The sequence below is a fragment of the Lepus europaeus genome, chromosome 18 (genome assembly GCF_033115175.1).
Source record: "Lepus europaeus isolate LE1 chromosome 18, mLepTim1.pri, whole genome shotgun sequence".
Classification (NCBI taxonomy): Eukaryota; Metazoa; Chordata; class Mammalia; order Lagomorpha; family Leporidae; genus Lepus; species Lepus europaeus.
The window spans coordinates 25,355,269-25,378,290 of record NC_084844.1 but is presented as its reverse complement, the minus strand read 5'-3'; the positions used below and the strand labels follow the sequence as shown (position 1 = coordinate 25,378,290).

The 23,022-nt window shown below is 60.7% G+C and overlaps 1 protein-coding gene across 1 annotated transcript; it reads right to left on the bottom strand.

Moving 5' to 3' along the window:
• Positions 1 to 1,683: 1,683 nt before the first annotated feature.
• NGFR (nerve growth factor receptor) lies at positions 1,684 to 22,343 on the bottom strand. The gene is made up of 8 exons (XM_062175073.1): positions 22,200 to 22,343; positions 19,993 to 20,100; positions 19,460 to 19,648; positions 13,577 to 13,718; positions 9,056 to 9,415; positions 5,527 to 5,779; positions 4,295 to 4,455; positions 1,684 to 3,839 (listed from the first exon to the last, which is right to left on the bottom strand). Exons 1-8 carry the CDS (start codon positions 22,341 to 22,343, stop codon positions 3,538 to 3,540), a joined length of 1,659 nt encoding a protein of 552 aa, XP_062031057.1. The 3' UTR covers positions 1,684 to 3,537.
• Positions 22,344 to 23,022: the final 679 nt, after the last annotated feature.

Here is a 23,022-nt window from a genome sequence, read left to right as displayed (position 1 = left end):
TTAGAGAGGTCAGGCAGAGGGTCTCCGTGTGCTGGGGGGAGGGGTGCAGAGGAACCCTCTGAGACAAGGTCCTCAAGTCTCTGTCCCAGCTCCCAGGATCCCTGGGCCTGTGCCAGTCACTTCCCGACCCCCGCAGAGTGTCGCACCTGCTGGGGAGCCTCTTGGATTTCCCTCTTCTCACCATTCCATGGCTCAGCCTATCGGGCCCCACCCCCACCCTCTGTTCTGCAGCCAGAGCTGGTGCTGCCCAACAGGCAACTCTGCCAATAGTACCAAGGTTCTCTGAAGGTAGCCCCAACCTCCAGCCAGGCTTCTCCTAAGCCCCTCCCCCTGCCCCAACTCGGCTGACCTCCCTCCCTTCCCTCCCGGCCCAGTGCTCAGTCCTCGACCCACCACTCCCAAATCCCCCCCACCCCCGCCAAGGGGCCCTGCTCTGGTGGATCCTCAGCCAAACGCTCCTCCCCTAGGCTGTTAATTCCACGCATCTTAGGGGCTCAGCTTCACTGTCCCTTCCCTGGCCCCTGGCATGGGGGAGTCTGCACCTGGACACCCTCCACCCTGTCTGGCCGTGCTCACGGCACAGGGCCTGTGGGTCCTCTTTCCCTCAAGACTGCCCTCGTCAGCAGGCCTGTGTGTCTTCCTTAGTCTCTGAGGCCAGCTCAGCTGTTCCCCAGCCCGGCCTGAGGCTGCCTTAGGGCAAAGACCCCACTTCCCATCAGAGTCGGGGCTCCCTTAGCCAGGAGTTGTGCCTCCCCCGGCAGATTAGAAGTGCCCAAGCCTGGCCCTGTCGCCCCCATCAGAAGCGGGGTTGCTGCAAGGCAGACTGGCTTCCCCACCACTCAGGGTGTTTCCCAGGCTCGGGGATCATGGCTCTCTCCCCCATCTTCCCACAGCCCTCGCCGTCTGGGCGGGGGAGGAGGGGGAGAGAGAGGACGAGCAGACTCCTTTCCAGCGGTTGTCTAACTCTTGGCTGGGGCCCCACTGGATCCTCTCCTTGGATCTGGCACTCGGGCAGGCTTAGGAGGTTGCTCTTCCTGGGGAAAACAAGCCTCTTCCAGCCACCCCTGGCTACAGGGCAGTCCCACCAGAGGGTCCTGCGCCAGCCACCAGCAGAGCTAAGTAGCTCAGACCACCCGTCTGGCCTGGAAACTCCCAGGCCTGGGCCAGGCAAGGCCTCAAATTCAGGCTGGCAGGAACCTGGGTTGAGACCTTCTCACGAGAACTTCGTGGGAGGGGCCTCCTGTCTGCCTAACTGTAGGCCGGGCTAGCCAGACTCTGTGTGTGTGTGTGCACGTGTCCCAGGCCATGTGGGTGGCTGCAAGCTGCAGGGTTGTGACCTGGCCCTCCCAGCAAGCCTCTGGCGCCCCTGTGGTCAGTTTCACTTCTGACATCCGGTCAAGTTCACAGATGGCCAGCTTCCTGCACGGCCGTTTTCACTTTCCCTCTCCAAGATCTGGGGGAAAAAGCGCCCCTGCTTCTTTCCTGCCCCAGCAATCCGTGGCCACACACATGGGCTTGCTGGTTTTCTGTTAAAAATGTCCTTGCTTCAGAGGGGAAAAAAATAGGACAGGAACTTGCGAAGTTGGAAATTGCATGTGAGTTACACACACACACACACACACACTCAACCAACTCAAGTCAAGTGTAGATTTCCAAAAAAATCTCTTGGCACAATTTGTCTTTCTTTGCTATTTAATGTTCATCACTTATGTTTTATGTGTAGGTTTCAGGAGGGCCCAAGAAATGATTACACAGGATGCAAGGGAGGGGGTTTGGGGAGGGGCCCAGGGGTCTGGAGCTTGCAGCCCCCAGCTGGAGAGCTGAGAGGGTTCTGTCTCAGCCCAAAGGGAGGCGGGAGGGGCCCCAGAACAGAACACATGCTCAGACATACTAGCAGCCCCCACCAACCCATGCCCCACGTGCTGGGGAGGGAAATAAATAGACTCACACTTGGTCCCACTCCCCAGGTGCACAGGGGAGGGGCCAGCAGGTGCGTCTCCTCCTCTCATCCTAGGTTGAGGTCAAAGAAATGCCATCTACGTACAATGCTGCTGGGCCCCTGTGCCGGGCGCGTGCACGCCCTGCCCGGAGCTCCTTCATGCTAAATACAGGGGGAGCCACACTCATTCCAACATCAAGCGAAACAGACCAGGCCAGGGGAAGGTGGCGTTGCCACCAAGCCTTCCCGGGCCCTCTCGGGCCAAGCTAAGGGAAAAGCAGTCCTTTGAAGCTGCCCTAGCGATGGCCGGAACCTGCTCTGGGCCACGTATCTAACTCAGCCCCTTCCTGCTGCGTTCCCACACTGGCCCGAGCTTCTTCAGCCTTGTGGGCCCAGCCAGACTCATGCCTGCAGGGGAGGGGGGAGGAGGGCAGCATTCCTCCACGTGCATGTCCTCGGAGCACAGACAGCCGCAGCCGCCGGCTCAAGCCCCAGAAGTCCCTGGCCTGCCAAACCCGGGGGGCGAGGGCAGCCGGCCGGCGAGAGCTCGTTTCCCTCCCATCTTCCCTGGCGGCTGTCCTGGGCAGCCCCCGAGAAGGACCTCATGAAGAAAAGTAAGGTTTCTCATCCTGTGTGCGTGTGTGTGTGTGCGTGCGTGTGTGTGTGCGTGCATGTGTATTTTGTAAGATCGGGTGGAAGGGTCCTTAGTCCCCGACCCCTAGGGCTGATTCTAGGGGCCACTGTTGGTTCCAGGTCAGTGCTGGGACAAGAGGACACCCACAGACTGGGGCCACAGGTGTCACACTGACATGTCCGACAGAAGGGGACAGGCAGAGCGAAGCAGCGCCCCTTTGCCCAAACCTCAAACCTGACCCCACCATGATGGATGGATGGAGCAGGCCTTGGGCAAGCATCCGACCTCTGCAGGGGCCTGGAGATGGTGGTGGAGGGTGGCATCGCCTCAAAGGGCACCTTGCCCTCCTCCCCAGCCCTCACACAAGGAGGAAGGCACCAGCCCACGATGGGCCTCCCCACTGTGGGCAGCCTTGGGCAAATCACAGTCTCTCTCTGGGCCCCGCAGTCTGGGTGGACTGGGTTTTCAAACCCCTTTGCCACTCAGGCCTCTGCTCCTCTCCAGCTTCGGTGGAGGGGCGGGGCGGGGACGGAGGGAGGGTTGGGCCCCTGCGAGCCACACTCCCTCGGCCCCAGGTTCACAGTGTAGAGTCCATGGCTCTGTTCCTCCTTCTCAGTCTCGAGACCTTGTCACCAACTCCTCCCCCCCAAGGCATTCCTGGTGTCATCCCTTAGAAATGACACCAGCAGTGTGGGGAGAACGGGAGAGGTGGCCTGGGACGACATGGGGTGGGGCAGGCAGCAGCGAGGGGATGCTTCTCCCGCTGCACAGGGAGTGGGATCGGAAACAAGGGGCCACACAAGGGAAGTAGCAGGGCTGTGGTCTGGGGGCCCGGCCTCTGAGGCCCTGCCCAGGGGAGCTCAGCTCTGGTGCCCCACCCCCAGGGGGATGGGCCCCTGGGGGCTGGCTGGAGCATCTGTCATCGGCGTGTGGGGGCAGGGCAGGGGCTCCCCAGGTCAGTGGCTCACACCGGGGACGTGGCCGTGGACTCGCTGCACAGGCTCTCGACGATGTCGGCTCGCTGGATGCGGCGCAGTGCGGCCAAGAGGGCGTCGAGTGTGGCGCTGTCCTGGGCGGCCCAGCTGGCCAGCAGGGCGCGGGCGGGGCAGGCCTCGTGGGTGAAGGAGTCTATGTGTTCGGGCTGGTAGCCCAGCTCGCCTGCCAGGTGCCGCCAGGTGTCCCCCGCAGAGCCGTTCAGCAGCTTCTCCACCTCCTCGCGCTTGGCAGGGGGCAGGCTGCTGTAGAGGCCTCCGTCACCCTTCAGGGCTGCCGGGAACCCAGAGGGGGTCAGCACCTGCCCCGGGCCCCTTCCCCCACAGCCAGGGCATGCTGACTCACTGTCCTTTCCTCACTGGCACTGTCCCCACCAGCTGGGATCCCCAGCAACTAATCAAGGCAGAGGAGGAGACGGGCTCCCCGAGGGCCAGACACCTGCAGCAAGTGTCCCAGCAGCCGGGTTGTGGGCCGTTGATTAGGGCACAGACGTCACCGCTTGGTCCCCAGAAGTCCGGGGCAGGAGGCCAATTGCAGCCACTCTGGGCAGTAATTAGCCCCCAGGGAGGACAATTAGCTTGATGAGTCTGTAAAAACCTCCACTTCCCCACATTCCCCAGGAAAGGACCGGTCCTCCCCAGCCCTTCCCCAGCCTCCCCTGGCCTCCAGGGGAGCCAGCCTCTTCCTCCAGGCCCACCCTGGTCACTCCAGCCCCCCCAGCCGCTCACCCTGGCCCGAGGCTGTCTGTGTGTGGGGCTGCTGGTCATGCAGGCTCTGGCTGTCCACAGAGATGCCGCTGTCACTATGGAGTTTTTCTCCCTCGGGCGGGGGCGTCTGGTTCACCGGGCGGCTGTCGGCTCCTTGCTTGTTCTGCTTACAGCTGTTCCACCTGGAGCAGAAGACAACAGGCGCTGGGGGCCGGGGTCCCTGCCGCTGTGGGAGCTCAGCTCTGGCAGCACATGGGAGGGGCCTCACTCGCACCCCACGCACTATCAAAGGCCCCCATCTGGCCTGAAATTGCTGGGGGAGCAGAGGGGCGCCCCACCTGCGCTCTCGAACCATTTACGGGGACGAAGAGGGCAGAAATAAATGACTTCCCAGGACCGCCACTCTCCCCAGTCTACGTCTAAAGCGCTCCCACATGTGGGCAGCGATATAAGCAAGGATTTCCGCTGCAATTATAAGCAATAACAAAGAGCTGAAAACAAACCAAATGTCCATCAGTAGGGGACTGGCTAAACAAATGGCAGCGCACCCACATCACTGGATGAGCAGTCCCCAGAGCTCAGCTGATCCCCTCAGCAAAGCTCCCGAGGGGGAGGCGAAGCAGGAATGGAAGTTGTAGGGGAGGAACCGGGCGGTGCTTCGCTAAACCCCTGCGTGTTTATATATACTTCTAAAAAGCTTTTATACGCATACGTGTATTTCAAAAATGCACAGCAAATACTTGGGAAAGGCCAAACAGATTTTTCCAATGAGGAGAGGGGTAGGATGTGGGAGGGGGATAAAAGGGACTTTTACGTTTTGCTTTAGAAGACATCGTCTTGTTTGCGTTTTCCTAAACAAGCCTGGATTACTTTGATGATTTAAAAAAATTATAATGGAAGATGCATTTAAAACCTGAAAGTGCACGTTAAAACAGAGAGTTCCTGCATGCTCTGGATTCCTGGATGTGGAGCTCCAGGGATCCCAAGTGTGACATGGGAGGGGGAGGGAATGGGGGGAGGGTTTGAGGACACAAGCAGTGGGTGTGGGGGGGAGTCAGGGAGGGAAGGCACATGGGGGCAGGGAAGGGCTGAGCTAGGACAGGACAGGACCCGGCAGGTGCTCCCCTTCCCTCACCTCCTGCTGAGACATGAGCTTGGTTTGGGGTGAAGTTCAAAGGGCATGCGGGTTTTCAGGTCAAGGTCAGAGCACAGTCCCCTCCCCACCCCGGCCCCCGCCGCACCCCCCTCCTCACCTCTTGAAGGCGATGTAGGCCACAAGGCCCACAACCACAGCAGCCAGAATGGAGCAGTAGACCGGGATGAGGTTGTCAGCGCTGCCCCGGGTGGCCACAGGCTGGGAGCTGCCCATCACTGTGGTCACCACGTCTGCCGCCGTGCTGGCTGGCAGCTCTTGTTCTGGAGGTCCCTCGGGCACCTGCGTGCTGGGGGCCGTGCTGGCCGAGCCTTCTGGGGCTGGGGATCGTGTCGTCCAACGGCCAGGGATGGCTGGAGGAAAGGCCATGGGTGTGAGTGCCTGTGCCCCCGGACGCCCCTCCCTTCCTGGTCAGCCCCCTCCAGAGCCTCTTCCTGAGCCCCTTGGCCCTGGGTGCGTCAGGGTTCAACAGGGACACTCGGGTGGGGGCGGGACTGCATGTGTGACATGAGGACAGTGGAGAAGAACAAGGAGGCCTGCACCAACAGGACCTCCATTTCCCCAAATATACAACGGGGATATTAAGACAGGGTCTCTAAGTGCCCCTCCATCTCCAGCTGCGGTCCTAGATTCCATTCTGCTTCCCCCGGAATCCAGAAGCCTGGCCTGGGGGTAAACATCCAAAGGCTGAGCCTCCGAGAAGCCCGGAGTTAGAATCATTCTGGGGGAAAAGTCTGGTTGGCCGCACCAGGCCCTGTCCTGAGGAAGCGGGGAGGTGCTTCCCCCACACCACCTCCCTGAGAGCTGACCCAGCCCTTGTCCGTCTCTGACGTCCTGGGCTCTGGGCTTGGGCAGGGAGTGCAGGGCTAGCTGGCTTGCCTCCCCCTAGCCCATCTTCAGACAGCAGCCATGCCTGATCCTGCCACCTGGAGAACACGGGGGCAGGCAGCTAAGTCCTCCTCGGAGGAAGCAGACAGCTGGCTGAGAGAGGGCCCACGAGGCAGGCACTGCCCATGGCCTCAGGGGAAGGGAGACTGTGCCTGGCCACCCACCTGGACCCTCTGGTGCCAGCTGGGCATTGCCAGTCTCCCTGGCAGGGCCCGACACCTCCTGGCACCAGCAGGTGGGATTTTCCATTCTGAGGCCAGCGCTGGGGGCTGCGGGCTCTGGCCAGCCTGGGGGTGCTTGTCTGGGCAAAGTTGCCTATTCCATCCGTCCTCGCTTCCCACGCCTGGGGCAGGCAGGGACAACAGACAGGACATGCCAATGAGGTGACAGTGAGGGCACTGGGCTCCCCAGCTCTGCCCCACCCGGGACTCAGCGTGCCACCCAAGTGGGAGTCCGAGCTGCCCACCGGTCTTCGGGGCTCAAGGTGAAAATGTTTCAAAGGCCCCCGTTTTCAGCACCTTCCGAGGGGAAAGGCCCCCAGATGTGAATCTGGACTCCACCTGTATTGCAGTGGGGAGGGGGCTGCCACCTGCTGCCCGTCCTCCCCTCCCCCATCTCAGTCCTGGGAGGGGGTCAGGTGGGAAGTGGAGAAGACACAGCCCTGTCTCCGGCAGCCTCAGACTACGGAGGGTCTTTGGGGGTCCTGAGAGAGAACTGGGCAAGCTGGGGGCAGCTGGAGCCGGGAGGCTCCAGACCTGCTCTGGCCCAGAGACTGAAGGTGTGTGGGTGGGGTGAATCCGGCCATTACAGAAGAGAGCCCTGGCAGAGGAAAACGAGAGAGGGCTCTGGGGACAAGTCAGACTGAAGACTGAGCCGCTGCCCAGGCGCACACCCGCCCCTCCCCTCCCCCTTCTGATGTGGGCCAGGATGAGACCCAGATGTGGCCACGTCCACTCACATTCCAACCCGCTAAGCCCTCGGCCGGCCCTGACAGCCATTTCCGGAATAGGAGCTGTTAGACCTGCACTGGGAGGAGGGACCGGGTCACCCCTCCTAAACCTGAATCTCACTGAGGGATGGGGAGGTGGGTGAGTCACCCTGTTGACACCTGAAATGTATATGCAGGCAAGCTGGGGGTGCACCAAACCAAGACTCAGATTCCATTTCCTGAAGTGGCCCTTTGCCTCCACCCCCCCACACACCAGCTTCGGAGGCTGGAGCTGAAAGGGGAGTAGGGGCAGGAGCAAACACATCCTCCGGGGGTACACTCCTCCTTGGGGGGTGCTGGGAAAGTGGGGTGGTACCTGGGAGGCATCCGTAAACCCCCGCAAAGGCAGAGCCTGCCTCCCCCTCCCCCGCAGCCACCCTCTTTGCCTCTAACCACGCCCCTGACTAAGGCCCCCGCTGGCTAGTCCAGTCTTGCCCCATGGAACTGCACTGCCCCTTGTGTGCTGGCTGGCTCTGGAGACTCCCTCCCGGCTCTGCCCGCTGCCTGCCCCTTGGCCCCAGGCAGTGGCACCAGCACCTCCTCGTTCTTCCCTCCTTCCCCCCTCCACCCTTTTCTAATGCAGAAAGCTTCAAGCACCTGGCCTCAGCCAGGCTTTAGAGCCCGCGAGCCCGCCCGCCCGCCCGCCCGGCACCTGAGCACCCAGGGCCAGGATTACAGGACTTGGAAGGCAGGGATGGGTGTGTGGGGGCCTCTTTCCAACTGGGGGGCCCTCCAGGGGCCGGGGATATGTGGAAGGAGGGGGCTGATGGAAGGCAGAGGCTGTGCTGCCTCCATCGGAGTGGGAGGTCTCCCAAGTTCCCAGGGCTGGGCTAAGTGCTGGGGCCAAGTCTCCTTCATCAGACTGGGGCCAAGACGGTCTCTGTCCTGAAGGGGGCGCTGTGCTCCCTGCTCAGAGAAATGGCTCAATGGAGGCCTTGGCCAATGGGGGATGGAGAGAACATAAAGACATCTCCCCTGCAGGGGAAAAGCCCATTCGCCTCTCCCAATATGGACATCATCCAGCAGAGACCAAAACAGCTGTGCCCCGGCTCCCACTGTGTTTGTTCCTCTCATCCGGGAGCCACCCTATCTCCCGGACCCCTGTGCCTGGCTAAAGTGAGCACAGCACTCTCATCACTCCGGAAGCTGCGCGCCCTCCTGTTGCCAGCCGCACTGTGTGTTCCCTACCCCAGGAACCATGGGAACCACATGACACAACCACCCTGGGGACAGGTCCAGAGACAGAGGTGACCCCCTAACGTCACTCAGCAGCGACAGGGTGGAGTCCATCCCAGGCAGCAGAGCCACCAGGGACCTAGATGAGGTCTCAGAGTCAAAGGGTCCCCGCCCCTGAGTCTTCCAGCCCTTTTCCAGCTCACAAAGCCCACCACAAGGGTCCTGCATGTCCCACTCTGTGCCCTGCGGCCATCTTCTGGCCACCACCTGCTACCCATCCAACCTCCAGCTGGCAGCCATGGGTGAATGAAGTCCCGGGGAGCAAGTTAGGACACAGTAGCTGCACTCCGAGTCGGTGATACAGCTGGCTTTTCCCGACAGGGAACCCCGGGACGCCAACAGTGAGAGGAGGGGTCCTTCGGTGGGATGGGCTTGGGAACATTCCCCTCCCTGGGGTTCCCGGGCTAGGACAGGGCCTTCTGCTCAGTGCCCCCTCCACTCCTCCCCACCTCGCTGCCCAGAGGGCGCCCGGCCCAACCCCTGCCGCCCCCACCCCCTACCCCGCCGCTGCTCTCACCTTCGCACTCGGCATCGGCCCAGCGTGAGCACTCGCGCAGCTGGCGCTCGGTGTCCTCGCACACGGTGCACGGCAGGCACGGGTCCACGTGGTTGGCCTCGTCGGAGTAGGTGCCGTCGGGGCACTCCTCACACACCGTGTTCTGCTTGTCCTGGCACGAGAACACCAGGCCCGAGCCTGCCTCGCACACGCGGCACGCCTCGCAGCGTCCAGTCGTCTCGTCCTGGTAGTAGCCGTAGGCACAGCGGCACACGGCGTCGTCCGCCTCCACGCACGGCGCCGACATGCTCTGCAGGCCCACGCACTCGGTGCAAGGCTTGCACGGCTCGGTGGCGCTCACCACGTCGGAGAACGTCACACCTGTGGGCACAGGGACAGCCGGGTGGTGGCCTGCACCTTGAGCACTCGAGTACAGGGTGCACCTGTGATCTCTCCCGCCCCCACGGCTCCGGGATCCCTGGTGCCAGCCGCCCCGGGAAGGTAGCTAAGGGCCCCATTGTCCAATTCCCAAGAAGCACAGGCCCCCAGGCTCCCCGGGGTAGCCCAGCCGGTGTTGGCAAATCTCTTGGCAAGTTCTTTTTGAGAATTGTCTTGCTGCCTGGGTGATTAAGGAGAGAACTGAGCCCGGTCCCCACCCTGCCTACCCAGCCCTTCCGGGGGCCTAAGCAGGGCTGTGGACCCAGCCCGGGCAGGCCAGCCTGCCCCCAGGGAGCCTCCGCCTGGGAGTCACTCGGGCTCCCACCCAGGGCGCCTCCCCACCCTGCTCCGGGGCTCGGCCTGCGGGGGGGGGGGGGGGGGGCTGGAGTCCAGGCCAGGGGAGTTCAGGTACAGCAGGAGCACTGAGGCTGCAAAGCCAGGGCTTGCGTGCAGTCAGCGAACGGCACAAAGGGGAGATGTGCAAGCTTCCTCTTGACTCACGCTCTTAATGAAGGGAGGTGAGCCCGGGAATCAGGAGAGAGAGCGGAGATGCTGGGGTGCCAGGGAGCCGGGGGCGGGGCCAGGCCGTCCTCCCCTCTGCAGCCCAGGGTGGGGAACACGGTCCCACCCTTGCTCCCAGGGCAGGCAGAGCTTGGATTTAGAAACCTGAGGACCAGGGAAGGCGGGGCTGTCTGGAGCGTGGAGGGGGTGGGAGGGAGGAGCCCAGCTGAGGGAAACTGAGGCAGCCATGGGTCAGGTCTCTCCCTTAACTAAAGCATCAAGAGACAAGATGGACACAGGGTTGCTGTTGTGGAGGCTGGGGCAGGCGTGGAAGGCAGAGGAGAGGAACCACCAGAGAAAAAGGGGTAGAAGGGGGCAGGAGACGAGAAAAAGGAAGGCTGAGGCAGGGGGCCTGGAGGGGATTGTGGCTTCCAGCCAGCTCGGACAGAGACCCTGGCTTCTCTGCCCAGGGAGCCAGCAGCTCTGAATTCAAAACCCACTTCCATCCCTTATTCGCTGTGTGACCCTGAGTGCCTTATTGACCTCTCTGAGATTTTTTTCTTTTTCTGGAAAATGGGGAATAATATCTCCATTCGCAGGCTGGTGGGAAGGAATGAATGAAATTTGGCTGTGGGGCCGGCACTGTAGTGTAGCGGGTAAAGCCAATGCCTGCAGTGCCGGCATCCCATATGGGCACCAGTTTGAGGCCCAGCTGATCCACTTCCGATCCTGCTCTCTGCTATGGCCTGGGAAAGCAGGAGAAGATGGCCCAAGTCCGTGGGCCTCTGCATCCACATGGGAGACCCAGAAAAGCTCCTGGCTCCTGGCTTCGGATTGGCCCAGCTCGGCCATTGCGGTCATTAGGGCATGAACCAGCAGATGGAGGACCTCTTTCTCTTTCTCTGCCTCTCCTTCTCTCTCTTGTAATTCTGACTTTCAAATAAATAAATAAATCTTTAAAAAAGAAATTCGGCTGTAATTTTCTTTTTAAGATTTTTATTTATTTGAAAGGCAGAATTATGGGGAGAGAGGTGGGAAACAGAGAGAGAGAGAGAGAGAGCTTCCATCTGCTGGTTCACTCTCCAAATAGTCCCAACGACTGGGGCGGAGCCAGGACAAAACCAGGGGCCAGGAGCTTCTTCTGGGTCCCCCATGTGGGTGCAGGGGCCCAAGCAATTGGGCCATCTTCTCCTGCTTTCCCAGGTGCATTAACAGGGATCTGGATTGGAAGCAGCTGGGACTTGAACCAGTGCCCACATGGGACGCTGGAGCAGCAGGCAGTGGGTTTACCTGCTACACCACAACGATGTACCTGTCAGCATAATTCACACTGGGCACTGGGGTGGACATTGTGGTTCAGAGGGTTAAACCACAGCTTGGGACACTCACACCCATATCAGAGGGCCTGGGATCGAGTCCCAGCACCTTCCGATCTAATACACCCAGGGATACACCTGCTAATACACCCAGGAAGCAGCAGATGATGGCCCAAGTACTGGGGTTCCTGCCACCCTTGTGCGAGACCTGGATGGAGTTCACGACTCATGGCTTCAGCCTGGCCCAGCTCTGGCTGTTATGGCCATTTGGGGATTGAGCCAGTGAATGGAAGATCTCTCCCGGATTCTGTCCCGGTTGCCCCTCTTCCAGGCCAGCTCTCTGCTGTGGCCCGGGAGTGCAGTGGAGGATGGCCCAAGTGCTTGGGCCCTGCACCCGCATGGGAGACCAGAAGCACCTGGCTCCTGGCTTCGGATCAGCGCAGCGCGCCGGCTGCAGTGGCCATTGGAGGGTGAACCAACGGCAAAAGGAAGACCTTTCTCTCTGTCTCTCTCTCTCACTGTCCACTCTGCCTGTCAAAAAAAAAAAAAAAAAAAAAAAACTCTCGATCTCTCTCCCCCACACCCCCTCATCACTCTGCCTTTCAAATAAATAAATAAATGAAAAAAAAATAAATCTTAAAAACTAAAAAGCACTTGGTACATGGCAGGGATCCCACGGAGTCTGGGACTGGAACAGTGCAATGGTGAGTACAGAGGACTCAGGTTGGGGACATGGTCAGACAGCAAAAGGGACTTCCAAACAAACAGCTGAGGCTGGAGTTGGATCTGCATGAACCAGAGGGGCCTGGCTGGCTGGCCCGTGGCAGAGGAGTGGGTCTCGTCACACGGGAGCCAGAGAGGCGAGCCCTGCCCGTGGGAAAATAGAGCAAATGGATAGAACGCTCCTGGGAGAGAGTTTTAGGTGGTGTGAAAAATGTGGTCGTTTTTGGCAGAGAATGAAGGCAAGAGCTTAATAGGTTTCCTTGTGGAAACATTTTGAGGGTAGAGGGAACGACCACTGGGGTCTCCATGCCATAAAGTGGGCTTGTAAAGGCTTGTTAACCCAGCTGGAGGTGGGGAGGGGGAACAGCAGAGAGGGGAGGAGGAGAGCGAGTGAGCAAGCGAGCCAGCGAGCAGGAGGGAAATTTCCCCAGCCACGTTTGGGCGGTAAGAGCAGCAGGCTGTGGAGGTTCTAGGATGCTGATGGTTGATGGACCTGCTCACTGCCAGATGCAAACCCCATGAGGCCAGAGCCAGTGTAGGGGGCAAAGCCTCCCCCCTCCGGCCCCTGCCCCGGGCCCAGGCTTCCGTCTGCTGGGTGGTGAGATAATAGCACCCACAGTACAGGGAGGGGAAGGGCGTGCCTGGGGTACACCAAGGAGAGGGGGTTGTCCAAGGGACAGGCGGACTGAGGGGGCCACGTCTGTTCCTGAGACCAGGCCAGCGGGTGGGTTTAGACTCCCCAGGCCTACACCCTAGTTCCTAGTGGGCTTAAAGAGTAACCCGCCTATGCCTCCCACCGGCCTCCAAGCAGGCAGGAAAAAGCTCCTGGCCCAAGGCAGCAACTGAAGACTGGGGCGTCCAACGTGGACTCAGACTCATGACTGGAAATGCATGGAACTCTGGACAAGGCTGGAGACGAGGGGCCTGGACCTGCTGTCCCTGTGCCTCCTGCATCCTCCTGCCCATGAATGCGGGGTTCACCCCTCGTCAGGCAGCAGTGGCAACAGTCCCCCCTGTCCCCTGACCCCCATGTCAGCCCACAGTAAGGATGTCCTTACAGTGCCCTGCCCCCATCCCTGCTGCCCTGGCCGGAGCTGGGGGGAGGGGTGGCCTCAACCTCCCAGGATCCCCCAAGGTCAGTCTCCAGGGCAGCCCAGATTGGATCCTCTTGCCCCTCCCCCAAGCCCACGGAAGGTCAGTGGCAGCCATTGATTTTGCAGTGGCTATTTTTAGCTGGGCTTGGCATCAGCTTCTCCTCCTGGGCTTGGCCACGCTCTCCTACCCCAAGCTTCTTTGCTTGGGAGCTGGGAAGGAGCAACCCCCGGGGGGATCCCCCACCAGGTCTCCCTCCTCCCTCTGCACCCATCCCTCACGCATTCTCGGCTCCTCTCTGCCTCCCATACTGGAGCAGCCCCACTTCTGGTGACCACTATAGGGCAGGCGGGAGTCCCTACCCCGAGGCAAAGCACTTAGAAGGCCTCTAATGGGCATACTCCCCCCTTCAGCCCCCTCTTTGGCCTCCCTTCCGCTCCTCCCCCCTCTCCCCCAGCCACCCTCTACTCACTGTCCAGGCAGGGCTCACACACGGTCTGATTGGCTCCGCAGGGCTGGGCCACGCCCTCGCCCAGGTTGCAGGCTTTGCAGCACTCGCCACTGTGGGTGTACAGGCCCGTGGGGCACGCCTCCTTGGCACCTCCAAGGGACACCTGGGTGTGGCAAGATCAGAGGGTCAGGCTGAAGAGAAAGATGGGGGATGTCTTGGAAGGGATCAGACGCCCCCCTCCTAACGCCTTCTATTGGAACCACCTGGGCCAGGATGAGCTCACCAGGCAGGCATTAGGCACATCAAAGCCAGTGGGGAAGTAAGACAGTGGGGGACAGTGCGCCCTGCAGACTGCGAGGCGGACCAGGTCAGAGCCGGGGATGCTGACCTTCTGCAAAATTCATCTTGGGGTTACAGCCACCCCTGGAGCCCACAGGATACACCTGAGCAGGTTGCAGCCTGCACAGGCCCCCAGCCGAGGGGGCGAGCAGAGCTGAAATCTAGCCCAATCTCCACTCGCTAAGCTTTGCACCTGCAGGGCTGCGTCTACTCAGAGAAGTCCTCCTCCAGGCCCTTCATTCTAAAGACAAAATATCAAACGGGATGTATCTGGGCCCAAGAGCAGCAGGAGGAGGGCTGGGGGCTGGGGTTCCAATCCTGACTCTGCACTGGGAAGTCTGGCCGGCCCCGCCTTCCCTCTCCACACAGAAAGAGATGGAGACCGCTTGGTGCCAAGGCAAAGGACCAGCCGATCAGCAAGAGCCTGGCGCCAAGATAGGGAGAAAGAGACGCCTGCTAGCAATGTGAGGCAGTGTCTGCTCTCGCCACCCAGCAGCCCTGCCGCTCTAGGGTTTGATTTCCTGCCACCAGCCCCTCCCCCACGCGGAATGAGGGGAAAGGGGGTCGGATTCCTGCCACTGAAGCATCTTTACCCATGGATGGAACGATTTAGCGCCTGATTCCCTAGAGGCAGGGGCTGCTGGAGGCTTGCTTTAGATTTCTGTTCCTTTTAAAAAAAACAAAAACCACTTTATGTCTAATAAAACTCCAAAGCCTGTTTTGCTGGCTCCAGACCGTGCAGCGCCCCCACCATCCCATTTGATGTTGTGAAGTATGGGCTCTTGGGCCATGGAACCACGGGGGAGTTTGCAAGGTCATTTGGGGCATTCCCCTGCTTCCACATCGGCCAGATCACGGCAGGACACTCCTGCCTTGCAAGTCTTTTAAGACATCCTGCATTCTCACCAGGGTCTGGTGGGGAAGAAAAATGAGGAGGCAGGGGGAATGGACAGTTGGGCCTAGGAGGCAGCCTGTGGTTGCCATCTTCCCGATGATGGCAGCAGCCAGTGCTCGGAACATCTGCAGATCAGGAGTCCGGGGTCGCAGATGCCGGCTTCCCCCCCGGCAGGCTAGAGTCCAGAAGGGTCTGTTCTGACTGATTGTCATCCTACAGGGCTCTGCTGAAATGTCACTTCCTCAAGGAAGCCGTCCTGTTGTTCCCAGCCCTCCCCAATGAGGTGTTACAGGTCCTGCCTGCCCCCTAGTGCCCCACCCCTTCGTGTCCAGCCTGGCACTCTGCTGATCCCTCACGGCGCGGTAGGCTCCCTGGTGCAGATTTTAAGAACAGGAACATACTGTGTGGCCTCAACTAACTGGAGCACTGGTCCGGTGACTGTGGGTAACTGAATTTTCCAGTCAGCGCTAACTGCGGGAACCTCCTCACTGTTTTTGTTTGTTTTCCGTGTGGCGGCTGCACCCTTGTCTGTCCCTGGGACACACCTGCGCAGCGTCCCTGAGCCTCGGTGATATGGCGTGTGCAGCGGTTTTTCTGAGCTGCCAGGGATGAAACTTCACGTTCCGTATCCCAAATGACCGTGCTTTGTCTTTCTGAGTTCTCCTGTCGGCTTTTGTAGAGTTTCTCAACCTCCTCCCTTCCTGTAACGGTGTCAGCTGTCACTTCTCACCACTGCTGGCAGAGCGCGACCTGGGACAGCCCCTGCCCCACACCCAGACTCCCTGGGGAGGTCTAATGGGATCTCTAGGGATCAGGTAGGCAGCTTTGCCAGAAAGGTGTGTCCTGGGCCCCAGAGGGGGCGGATGTGTGTGCTCCAGTGCCATCCTCCTCAGCTGCCTCCTTCGCTCACCGCCCTGCAGCTGAGCGACCTGGGACGGGCTCTGAATTCCTCTGTGCCTTAGTCTCCTCCTCTTCAGGTGGTCACGACGGCACCTGCCTCGTGGGTGAGTCAGGGGCTAACATACCTGGGGACCCTCTTCTCTTCTCCAAGGTCTTCCTGGAGGCCTTCGTGACTCATGGCTGTATTCCCGCTAAGTGAGGTCAGTGGAAACCTGGGTTCTGGACAGCTCGGGGTGGGGTGTGTGTGTGTGTCTGTGTTTGGTGGTGGTGGGTGGGGCGGTAGCCTGTGCAGGCCCCTTGTTAGAAGCCTGCTGTCCCTGCTGCAGCCCCCAGCCCTCTCTCTGCTCTCAGGACTCGCCTCTGGTGTGTAGGCCACATGATTAGTCACTGTGTGTGTGCTGAGCTTGTGGTACGTTTCCCTGTACCATAAAGTGCCGGAGCTATGAATTTGATAGAAAGTACTTTGGGCAAATTACTTACACCTCCCTAAACCTCAGCTTTCCCACCAAAAACTCTGGGTTGGTAGCATCCACTGCACGGGGCTGTTGTGAGAGTAAAATGCAACAGTTTATGAAGATACAGGCAACGCCAGTGATCAAGGGAGGATCTTGTCTTGGGGGCTATGAGCCGCAGACCCCAGGCAGGCCGTAGTGGGAGGGTAGAGGTTCACCAAGCAGGGAGGGGGTACTACAGTTCAGGCTAATGTGACCACTGTGTCACAATGACACATGTGTTTGCCTGAATTTGAATATTCCACATGTGCCCATTTCAAATCCGGCAGAATGATGTCACCGTCTTTGAGATGGTGTGCCATCGTCTTACTTTTGCCATTTCTTTTGCCATTACTTTCGCCAAGGCTTTCAAGGAACTAGAATGGATATACCCTTAGGTGAATTTTAGGGTTTTTAATTTTTAAAAATGTTTAGCTTTTTAAATTTTTTTAATTTTTAGGGATCTTAACTTTTTGAAAAAAAAAAATTGGACAGAATGGAGCACACCCCCAAAGAGTGGGCAGTGTGTGAAGCTATGAGCATTCACTGTGGTGGGTGCTGACCACTCAAAGCCACTTCAGCAAAGGGCTCCTTAGTCGGAGAGGTTTACAAATGCAAATACTGGGGGAGGGCACCGGCACATGCCCCCCACCCCTTTGAATACAGGTTGGGTTGGGAGCGGGGCACTGCAGCTAATTGCCCAGAGCGGGGCGGGGCCAAGTGCTAAATGCGTGGTCCCAAATGTTTAGGGCGCCGGAGCCATCCTCGCCGGCTAGGGGCGTTCAGGCCACGCCTCCTCGCGAGAGCTAGAAGCCGGAGGAGGGGCGCGCCGCACCCGCAGGGAAGTCAGCTCTGAATTCAGAACCCCGGGTTCCAACAGGGGCGCAGCCACTTGCTAACCTGGAGAGCCGGGTCGCGCACTTGCACGCCCGGGAGATCCGGCCACATTGACTTCCTGCGACCTTACAAGGAGTGAACAAAGCCAGGAGCGTACCCGGGGTGCGCGGCGCACATAGTAGGCACTCAACACAGTTTAGGGTTTCCCGTCTCCCCGTCCCGCCCTCTGAGGGGAGAAGCTAGGCGCTCCAGCCAGCCTGGGCTGGTGCGGTGGGGTGGGGTCCCTTCCCTCCCTTGCAGCCCCGGCAGCTCACGCCCGCTCCTTTGCTGCCTAGGCTGCGTCCCTATTAGGCGCATTAGCCAGCCCCGCGGCTCCGGTTACAGACGTCTGAATGACAAAGTGCCTCCATTACGGGCGCTACCCGCCGGCCTACCCGCCGGGACGCGCGCTCTCGGGAAGAAAGTCGGACCGCGGCGGTGCGCGGAGCCGCAGGGGCTGCAGCAGCGGATTCCGCGCAGGTGGCACCGTCCCGAGCCCGCCGGCCCCACGCTCGGCTCCCCTCCTTCCTCTGCTCCGGGACAGCTGCTCTCGCCAGATGCGGCGCCCACGCCCTCGCACCTTCCGAGCCCGGACGCAGACCGCCCCAACCCCCACCCTGGGCCGCCTCCCATCCCACCCCGGCCAAGAGGCAGCCCTCGCCCGCGGCGTCGGTCAGCACGCGTGCTTGCGCGCATCCCCAACCCCGGCCTGAGCCACAGGTACTGACAGCCCCAGGGAACCGGGCCTAGCTTCGGGGATTCGCCAGCGCGCCAGAGGGGTTCTGCCCGCCCCACCCGCCTGTTCCGCTGCTGGCCGGCTGGCCTCTGAGAGGGTGGCGTCAACCCCGCCGGGCCCTGAAGCTCCGCTGTCATTCGGAGCTGGGACGCCCCGCGGCCCCCTTAGGAGGCGGGGACGGCGCGGGGCTGGGCAGCAGGTGAGAGGCAGCCCAGCCGGGGGCCCCCCCGCCAAGCGTGTGGGACCTTGGCCAAGTCGTTTCAACTCTCAGAGCCTCAGTCTCCTTATCCGTAAAGTGGGGGGTTGGAGGGCACAAGGCTCAAGTGAAAGATAGAGACGCCAAGGAGAGGGACCGCGCCCCCTCCATTGAGAAATCTTTCGGGGCCTTCAGTTTGCGGCCATCTGCCGGGGCCCTGACCCTGAAAGTCGTGCCGGAACTACCGAGAACACTCACAGGAGCACCAGCTCGCTGACCTTGGCGGAGTCGTTGCCACGCCGGATTCGCTGCGTCCGGACTGAACCCCTCTCGATTGCCGTCAAGAGGCTTCTACCGAAAGCCGATCGGGGTGCCGGGGTCCCGTAACTTAATGGCGGGGTGGGGGAGGTGTGCTGGCTACAGCAAGCCCTCGCCCCGCAGCGCCCCCTGCGGGTGCCTCCTGTCCGTACGGCCCGGAGCAGCGCGCTGCCGGGACGGTCCCCGCCTAGGGCATCCCGGCGCGCTCCGCACCCGAGACGCGGCCGCGGCCAGGCGCGATCGCCGGACGCCCACTGCGCCCTGCCCTTTCTCCGCACCACTTGGAACTGGAAGAGGATGCCGCCCGCCGCGGGGGAACCTGGGGGGAGGGCTCGTCCCGGCGAAGTGGACGCTCCCTTCCTAGCGCCGCATCTTCGGTCGCAATTCCCGGACGGGGCGAAGCTGCGAGAGAGAGAGCCGGGCAGGTGCGGGACAAGTCCTTCGCTCCCTTCTCGCCCCACTGCCCTGACCGCTTTCGCATCGGCATCCCCGGCTCCGTCCACTTTGCTTTCGCTCCTATATCTCCACCTCCCTCGCCGCTGCCCACCTCAAGTCCCTCTCCAACGGGCTCTCCCGCTCCCCGACCCGTCCTAACGACGCCCCTCCCCCCCATTGTCTGGCCGGTCCTCATTGTCCGTGCCCAGTCCCCTCTGCCTCCAGTCCGTCCAGCCTCCTCCCCATTGTTCCATGCCCTCGCCTTTGGTCTCCGCCCTACCCCGCTCGCCCCTCGTCTCCAGTCCCGGTCTCGTTCCCCTTCCTGGTCTCGCTCAGGTTCTGTCCCGCAACACTTGAGAGACCAAGATGCCGGCGGGGGCGGGTCCCCTCGGGATTCCCGCACCAAAGTGTCCTCTTCCGAAGAATCCAGGGGTGCGAAAGCCCCATGACCCCTTCCTAAGACCCCTCCCGAGCGAGAACCAAAATCTGTGCACCAGTCTTGCCCACACCTCTACCCGGGGACCCAGGGTCGCCTCTGCGCCGGGAGAACCCTCGACGCTCCCCCGCGGATCCGGCACCGGAGCTGCCCTCCCTCCACCCACCCCAGCATCTGGGACCCCAGCGCTCTGTCCAGTTTTCTCGTTGGAGGTGGCGCCCGGCTCCCCACGGGGTTCGGATCCCGGGGAAGGGAGCGGGCATCGCTCCGGCTGACACTCACCCCCAGGAGCAGCAGCGGCAGCAGCAGCAGGCGCGGCCCGTCCATGGCGCGGCCAGCAGCACCTGCCTCCGTTGCCCGCCTTCCGCGGCAGCGCTTGGCTTCCAGCTCGGTCCGCTCTGCGGACGGATAGAGTGCTTTGCGCTGCGCTCCCGCGCCCGCCGGAGCTAGCCGACGCTCCGCTCGCTCTGGCTGCGGGCTAAGGGGCTGGGTGAAGCCAGTGCGGCGGCCCCGCCTCCTCCCCGCCCAGCCCGCCCACCCCCGGAACCGCGCCCGCCCGCCCCGCCGCCTCGGGGTTGGGTGGGGGGGAGCTGCGGGGAGCCGCTCCCGAGCTCCCTGGTCCGCGGAGCCTCTCACCCGCCCCGCCCCGGTACCCAGGGGCTGCGCGGCGGTCCCGGATGCTGTGGGCCCAGGGGCCAGGGCGTCCGAGCCGCGGCTCCGGCTCCTCCCCGGCTGCGGCCCGCCGCAGGGTTCACTCTCTTTCCCATCTGCCTCCTCCTCTGGCTTCAGCTTCTGCCCAGTGTCCTGCTTCTTACCCAGTCCTTATCAGCCACAGTGCCCGCGGCCTCCCTGGCCTTCATCTCCAGGTCCGTTCCCCACTCCCTCCGCTCCCCTTCCGTGTGGGGCAATCTCTGGGCGAAGACCTCGGGGGAGAGAAGTGCAGGTAACCTGACCAGGACGAGATGTAGCAGGGACATTCAAGGCGGAGTCCATGCCCACATCATTTGAATTCTCAGATCATGGGTTTGTAGGAGTCACAGGTGTGCACACTAAACACAGGGATGCGTGTGCTTCTGCACAGGTGTGACATTTAGACACATATGCCTACACACAGTGCACATGGACATGTGACCCGGTCACGGACACACACACACACCCATGCACAAGCACACAGATGCATCCGTGGCAATTGACCTCTCTAGCCTGTGAGGGCTTCGGTGAGCTGGTGAGCTCCCTGCCAGCAGGGACCAGGGTTTGTTATCTGGGTGGTACCCAGGAGCTGCTCAGCAGAGTTCTGTAGAAGAGATGAAAGGGAAAAGTGGTTGAGTGGACTCACATCCATGTACCCATCCATGTAGTGTTCCCAGGACCACAGTCACCGGGCCCTGGAAACCCTGGCAGGTCCCATCTAGGGAGAGTGACACCCCCTCCCCACGGCAGTGCTCACCCCCTGCCAGACCCCATCTTTCCTGGTTCCCAGCTGTGCGGGCCCTGAGGCACAGGTGCTGGGCAAGGGGGAAGGGAAAGTCTCTGAAACCCCTGCTGGCTTCCAGATCTTTGGGTGTGCCTGAAACACAGCGTGCTCTTTGAAAAAGTGGTGCACCCCTCGCACGTCGGAAGACCAAGGGGAAGGCCGGGAGGAGCGGAGCATGGCAGGCCATTGCCTGCTTCCACTGCAGCTAGTTCATTCATTTATGTCCTGTGAATTTCTTTCCTGTGTAGCCGCCCAAGGCCAGGGGCAGCCCTGGAAAGCACAGGTAACTGTCCCTGTGGCTTTGAGCACTGGTGTGCACCAGCTGCCAGGACTGGGCAGAGAGGCCAGGCAGTGAGCACCTCTCCGGAAGTCCCCAAGGATTCACTTCCCCCAGACAGCCACCACTTGCTTCTAGGACATCTCTACAGTGTCGATGGGCCTGCATTCCTCTCCGCTGAATCTGTGAAGAGCAGGAAGGGGCCACATTATGCTAACAGCAGCATCGGGCTGCTTACTTCCCGGGGTAGCGATGGCGTGGCATTAATTTAAATATTCCTGTTATTAATTTATGACCCCAGTCGCTATTATTGCCAAGGTATCCATCTCAACACAATTTAATATGACCCACACCACCACGACTGGGGCTGAGTTATTAATAATTTCCACAGGCTTGACCATTTAAGCCTTACTTGAACAATTACAAACAGCAATTGTTACTATTATTAGAGTGCTTCTATGATTAAGCCTGAGCCCCAGACCACGATGTTATGCTGAGTGCTGGTGGGGAGAGTGGCTGTGATGGGTGTGGCAAAAAGAACAGTGCCACAGGGAGGCAGGGCTGAGGGAGGATGCCTGCGCCCCCCCTGCCCCACGGCTGTTCTCCTGCTTGGTCTTAGGCAGGTTATGTTGTCTGGCCTCAGTTTGCTCATCTATAAAATGGGAAAGTTGAAGGGGCGTGGTGAGAATCAAGTGAGGTGGCTTAGTGTGCGTCACAAGGGGAGACTCAGGCCCCTTCTACTCCCTCGCTGGTTTTTTTCCTGAGCAGCTGTTATGAGCCACTGGCCTGGGCACTGGGAATTCAGCAGAGAGCGATAACAGCTCTCGTCCTGGAGTTCCCGTGCGTTAGCGATGGGAGGAGAAGGTGGTTTTTTTGTTTTGTTTTGTTTTGTTTTTTACTTGAGAGACAGAGAGTCCCCATATGAAGTTCACTCGCCACTCGCCAGTTGCCCACAAAGGAGCAGGGAGTTCTAAGTCTCCTGTGTGGGTAGCAGAGACCCAATCACTTAGGCCATCCCCTGCTGCCTCCCAGGGTGTGCGTGAGCAGGAGCCAGAGCAGGTGTGGCACCCAGGTCCTTCTGTATGGTGCGGGCATCCTGACCACTGGCTTAGCTACTGGGCCAGACATCTGCCCTTGCAAGGTTATTTTACATTTGATCTTAACCAATAGGCCGAGAAGCCATTGAAGGGTTATTTTATAATGAGCACTTGGATTGACTATCCCAAAAGTCAAGATATTTTTGCCATCACTGTGACCACAGCCATCTGTACCACCCCCAGGACCAACATGGCCACTGTCACCAAGTCACCACCACCATCAACATCACTACCAGAGCCACCACATTCTTGTCCTCTGGCTACCACAGCCATCATCATCACCATGATTACCATGGCCACGGTCCCCAGCGCCCACATCCCTACATGTGCACCCCCGCAGGCAGCAGGGACTCCTGGCTCTCTCTCTCCCAGGAACCCACAGAGCCACCACCTGCCCGAGCCTAACTCCCTAGCGGTCATGTGTCCTGGCCCCACATGAGTGGTCTTCCAAAACGTCTCCCTGACCCGTTTAGCCACGCTCTCTCCCCAGCCTGCTTTCTCCCAATCCTCAGCACTTACAGGCACAGCTGGGGGAGAGGATGTGGAGCAAGGGCTCTCGGGAGCTGATGGGCAAATGGGCTCAGCCAGCGTGCACCAAGGGGTGGCAGTTTTCCTGGAGGGTCCTCCCGAACCATTTCCCACCATGGAGCTGCGCATAGGGCGGGCCCTTCTCCCACCCACTCTCCCCACTTCCCCGCCCCGGGCTTCCTGGACTTACAGTAATGCCCAGGCAGACAGAGGAGAACACCTGGCAGTCCTGCTCGGAGCTGGGAGTGGCAGCCGTGGGTCAAACTGCGATTTCAGGCGTCAAGATGGGAGAGACTCCTCCTGGCACCCTCTCCCACTCTGCCCCTCCAGGAAGGCAAGCTCCCCAACACACACCCCTGTCCTCCTGGTCCACTCAGGCCCCTACTTTGGCCTCTCAGCCAAGCCCAGCTTCCAGCTCCCCGAGCACCAAGGAGTCCCAGGGAGCCAGCCTGCAGAAACAGGAGAGTAC